Source organism: Mustelus asterias, chromosome 20 (genome assembly GCF_964213995.1).
Source record: "Mustelus asterias chromosome 20, sMusAst1.hap1.1, whole genome shotgun sequence".
In the NCBI taxonomy this organism is placed as follows: Eukaryota; Metazoa; Chordata; class Chondrichthyes; order Carcharhiniformes; family Triakidae; genus Mustelus; species Mustelus asterias.
In genome coordinates, this window is record NC_135820.1 from 75,593,018 (window position 1) to 75,598,432 (window position 5,415).

General features: G+C 47.3%; 1 protein-coding gene across 1 annotated transcript in view; it reads right to left on the bottom strand.

Annotated features, from left to right (window-relative positions):
• Positions 1-5,205: 5,205 nt before the first annotated feature.
• LOC144508262 (delayed-rectifier potassium channel regulatory subunit KCNS2-like) overlaps positions 5,206-5,415 on the bottom strand; it is a 32,442-nt gene continuing 32,232 nt past the window's right edge. The window contains exon 4 of the mRNA XM_078236080.1: positions 5,206-5,400. Within this exon, the coding sequence (XP_078092206.1) occupies positions 5,206-5,400 (195 nt within the window). The remainder of the gene's footprint in view (positions 5,401-5,415) is intronic.

The following is a 5,415-nucleotide window of genomic DNA, read 5'->3' on the forward strand; positions in this document are numbered from 1 at the left end:
ACTAAAGTCCATGAATACAACATCCACTTCCCTGCCCAGGTCAATTTTTCTTGTCACTTCCTCAAAAAACTCAATCAGGTTTGTGAGTCACGGCCTCCCCTTCACAAACCCATGCTGTCTATCGCTAATAAGCCTATTCTCTTCCAGATGTGAGTATATCCTGTCCCTAAGAATCTTCTCCAATAATTTCCCCACCACTGATGTAAGGCTCATGGGCCTGTGATTTCCTGGATTGTCTCTTCTATCCTCCTTAAACAGTGGAACAATGTTAGCTACTCTCCAATCCTCTTGTACCTCGCCTGTGGTTAAAGAGGATACAAAGATTTTGGCCAAGGCCTCAGCAATTTCTTCCCTCGCCTCTCTCAGTATTCTGGGATAGACCCTATCTGGCACTGGGGACTTGTTCACCTTAATGTTTTTTAAAACCTCCAATACCTTTTTATCTCAACATGTCCTAAAATGTCAACATCCTCCTTTCTACACTCACCATCCACCACATCCTTCTCCTTTGTGAATACTGATGTAAAATACTTGTTAAGGACCTCACCCACCTCATTTGGCTCCACACACAAATTCCCTCCACTATCCTTGAGTGGACCCACCCTTTCCAAGCTACCCTCTTCCTTCTTTTATGCGCATAAAAAGCTGAGGGATTCTCCTTAATCCTGCCTGTCAAGGACGTCTCATGGCCCGTTTTTGCCCTCCTAAGTCCCGGTTTAAGCTCTTTCCCGCTATCTTTGTATTCCTCAAGAGCCTTATCCCTTTTCAACTTCCTGAAATTTATGTATGCCTCCTTCTTCTTTTTCAGTAAGCTCACAATCTCTCTTGTCATCCAGGGTTCCCGAATCCTGCATCTTTATCCTTCATGCATACAGGGGCACACTTGTCCTGAATTGTTAGCAACTGACTTTTAAAAGTCTCCCACATATCGGATGTGGATTTTTCCCTCAAACAACCGCCCCCAGTCTACATACCCTAGCTCCTGCCCAATACTGTTGTAGTTAGTCTTTTCCCAGTTTAGTACTTTCACTCTGGGACTACTTCTATCCTTTTCTACAAGTATCTTGAAACTTATAGAATTGTGATCACTGTTCCCAAAATGGTCATAGACAAGACTGGCATAGACAAAAAGACAAAGGAAATGCAAATGATGATGATAAAGGCTTGGAATGGTGCTAAGAGCGTCCATTAAAAAACAATTCCTCAGCTGGGGAATCCAGAACAAAGGATAGAATCTTCAAATTAGAGAAAGGCTATTCAGGAATGCTGCCAGGAAACACTTGAAGTCATAGAGGTCTACAGCATAGAGCTCTTTGGCCCAACCTGTCCACGCCACCCAGTTTTTACCACTAAGCTAGTCCCAATTGCCCGTATTTGGCCCATATCCCTCTGTACCCATCTTACCCATGTAACTGTCTTCATACAATGGAGGCCAATTGAAATTTCAAAACTGAGGCTGATAGATTCTTGTCAGGTTATTAAGAGATATTGAGTTATAAGGAGAGGCTGGATAGACTGGGACTTTTTTCTCTGGAGCGTAGGAGGCTGAGGGGTGATCCTTTAGAGGTCTATAAAATAATGAGGGGCACAGATCAGCTAGATAGTCAATATCTTTTCCCTAAGGTAGGGGAGTCTAAAACTAGAGGGCATAGGTTTAAAGTGAGAGGGGAGAGATACAGAAGTGTCCAGAGGAGCAATTTTTTCACACATAGGATGGTGAGTGTCTGGAACAAGCTGCCAGAGGTAGTAGTAGAGGCGGGTACAATTTTGTCTTTTAAAAAGACAGTAAAAGCTTCAACAAGTATATTAAACAGGAAGAGAGTAGACAAAAGTAGACAGTTACATGGGTAAGATGGGTATGGAGGGATATGGGCCAAATGTGGGCAATTGGGACTACCTTTGGGGTTTTAAAAAAAGGGTCGCATGGACAAGTTGGGCCGAAGGGCCTGTTTTCATGCTGTAAACCTCTATGACTCTATATGGAACCAACACAAGTAGGTAGAATTAAGATACAGATTGACTATTGTAGAAAGGGCTGAATGGCCTCCTCGCTCCCCTATCTTACTCCCCAAGTAACGAGTGAAGTAGAAAGCCCTTAAAGAACAAGGAACAGTACAACACAGGAACAGGCCCTTCAGCCCACCAAACTTGTGCTGACACATGACACCTTTTTAAATTAAAGATGGGGAGAATGGTAGCACAGTGATTAGCACTGCTACCTCACAGCGCCAGGGACCCGGGTTCAATTCCAGCCTTGAGTCACTGTCTGCGTGGAGTTTGCACGTTCTCGCCGTGTCTGCATGGATTTCCTCCGGGTGCTCCAATTTCATCCCAAACTCCAAAGATGTGTAGGTTAGGTGGATTGGCCACGCTAAATTGCCCCTTAGTATCAGGGGGACTAGCAGGTCTGGCTATGGGGATAAAGCTGGGGTGTGACTGTTGTTAGGGCAGACTCAATGGGCTGAATGGCCTCCTTCTATACTGTATGGATTCCATGATTCTAACATCAAAACTCCACGCAGTCATCCAAGGCCGGAATTGAACATGTGTCTCCTTGGTGCTGTGAGGCAGCAATGCTCACCACTGTGCCACCGTGCCGCCCGGTTTGTGGATCAGATTGGTGCCAACAGCGTGGGGCTCGATCCCCGTTCAGGCTGGGTTGGATTTGGGGCCTGTCTCTTTGTCCTACCCAAGGTGAAGTTCATGGTGCTATGGGTAAGACTTGCCTTAGGGCAGAGAACTAAAGAATAGGATTCTTCCTATTAATTTCTAATTAATATTCTTTCTATTAATTAATAATTCCTGCTGCAGTTCAGCACTGACAAGAGTGAAGATTAACACTGAAGAAATGTTGTTGAGATGTCAGAGTGTTAGAGTGATCCACCTTCTCTGACAAGAATGATATGGATGTTTGAAACAGGATAGAATATCAATTGCGTTCTATCAATAACCATCAGCAAGTTTAAGCTGATTATTGTTTCAGGAGTTGGAGCTATTCTGCTCACAGTGATCTTAAATCAGTTCCATTGATCTGCTACTTCTGCAATAACTTTGACAAGAGAAGGAGAGACAACAAAGGTCATTGTGGTAACTGGATGGATTTTATATCTTATGACACTTTAAACTGGCGGTGCCAGCCTCAGTGTCCATTCAGAAGATTGGATTTTTCTCTGATATTGATAACGCGATTGAATGGTTTAATTTCTCTCATCAGATAGGCAAGGGTGTCTCGCGAGTCTGCTAACTGAGGAGCTTTCAGTTATGCATTATCACATTCATCAACTAGCTGCCAACAGATGAATCATAGAATGATACAGCACAGAACAGGCCATTTGACCCTTCATTTCAGTGGCAGCTCTTGAAAGAGCTACACAATTCACCCCACTCTCTTTTGCTTTTTGCCTCTGGCACCAGAATATAAAGTTTATTTATTAGTGTCACAAGCAGGCTTACATTAACACTGCAATGAAGTTACTGTGAAAATCCCCTAGTTGCCACATTCCGGCACCTATTTGGGTACACTGAGGGACAATTTATCATGGACAATGCACCTAACCAGCACGCCTTTTGGACTGTGGGGGGAAACCGGAGCACCCGGAGGAAACCCACGCAGACACGGGGAGAACGTGGCAAACTCCACACAGACAGTGACCCAAGCCAGGAATCGGACCCGGGTCCCTGGCGCTGTGAGGCAGCAGTGCTAACCACTGTGCCACCGTGCCGCCCGATTTGGTTGGTGATTAGGATGCTGACATGAAATGTTTTTGGCAGCAAACCCCGTGACCTGTGGCACCCGGGGGGTGGGGGTGGGGGGGGGGGGGGGTGGGGGGGGGTGGGGGGGGGGGGGGGGGCGGGGGGGGGGGGGGGGGGGGGGGGGGGGGCGGGCTGGCGGGGAAGGGGGCAGCAGGTGATTGAAAACACCAAAACTTCCAGCTTCCCCTCCAAGTCTCTAGTGCCATTCTGCCTTGGATAGATCTTTCATGAGAGTAAAAAATCCATCCTATTACAGTGAGGGAGAGAGGGAGGGTGCGGCTAAATGTGCAGATCAAGAGGTCACGTTTCAATAAGCGAGCTGCTAGACTGGTTAAAGATTTTGCAATGTGCTTTTGATGACCTTGTGAATTTTCTCACATGGATTTTCTCCCAGGCGTTGGCATGGGGAGGGGGTGGGATTGTCCATGATGGGTCCGTTGTATATGGATTGGGTGAAAGGCTTGTGTTGGATGCACTGTGTCCTTTTCTGCTTCTGTATGTTCTCACTGTGGGGCGCTGGTGGATTTTCTGTTTTGGGATTTTCTCAGTGTCGATTTTATGCTCTCTCAGTACAAGTGAAATCCCCCATGCAGCTTTCCTTACCTCCAGGCTCCACTTATTCGAGTGTTCTCCTCACTGGCCTCCTCCAGCTGACGTACACTTCAATTCACCCAAAACCTCTGCTGATCTACATTGGCACCCGGTCCCCCAATGCGTTGATTTTAAATTTCTCACCTTTTGTGCTCAAACCCGTTCCTGGCTTCGGCCCTCCTCCATCTCCTCCTTAACAGCAAGTGTTTGCTCACCTCCCCTCATGGATATGTGACTTGGTGTCAAATTCTGAGTGATAACACTGTGTGAAACATCTTGGGACATTTTGCTATATTAATCGCGCTGTACGAAAGGCAGTTTCCTCTTGCTGTGGTGTAGGACTAGCCAGCTGAGAATTCAAGTAACCCAGAAGAGGATTTCCACGCCATCGCTTACACGCCCATCACACCGCCCCCCCCCCCCCCCCCCAACACCCCTCCCCCACACCCCTCCCCCACCCCTATCCTGTTAATTGTGATTGGGGATTGGGTTGCAGTTCAGTTATTGCTGTGCACAGTAAGTGGCAGACAATAAACCCCTTACAGCTGGGTTAGACGTTGTGAGGGAGACACCCGTGTTTATGGCAGGGGTTTGGTGTCTTGGTGTAGAGTTGGCAAGAGGCAATGGCAAGCAGTTTGTGGTGTCGGTTGTGGCACCACGCCCTCGATAGTGCGGCTGTGTTTGGGTCACATGTGCGATTTCCTCTGGACGGATCGAGTGCTGTGGCTGAGGCAAGCGTGTGTATCACAGTTCTAAGGATTTCTTTTTGACAACAGTCCCTATTCATTCCGAATCCTCCTTGGTAAAGCCCTGCAATCTAATATAGATTCTATAAAACGATTCCCTGTCCATCGGACAGTCTTACTTTGCAGTTGGTTCTCTGCTCTCCAGTCTGTCGGGGTCTCGTGTTTCCCGGTTGTCCAGCTGCCCCAGTCCCTCCTCCATCTCCAACGCTTCCCCTTCTCCCTCTCCATCGCCCCCCCTCTTATTCCCGGTCAGACGGCTGCCCCTCACGGCCTCCTCCAGTGCCTTCTGCCGCCGGTAAAAGTGGGAGAACTTGTTGAAGATGAT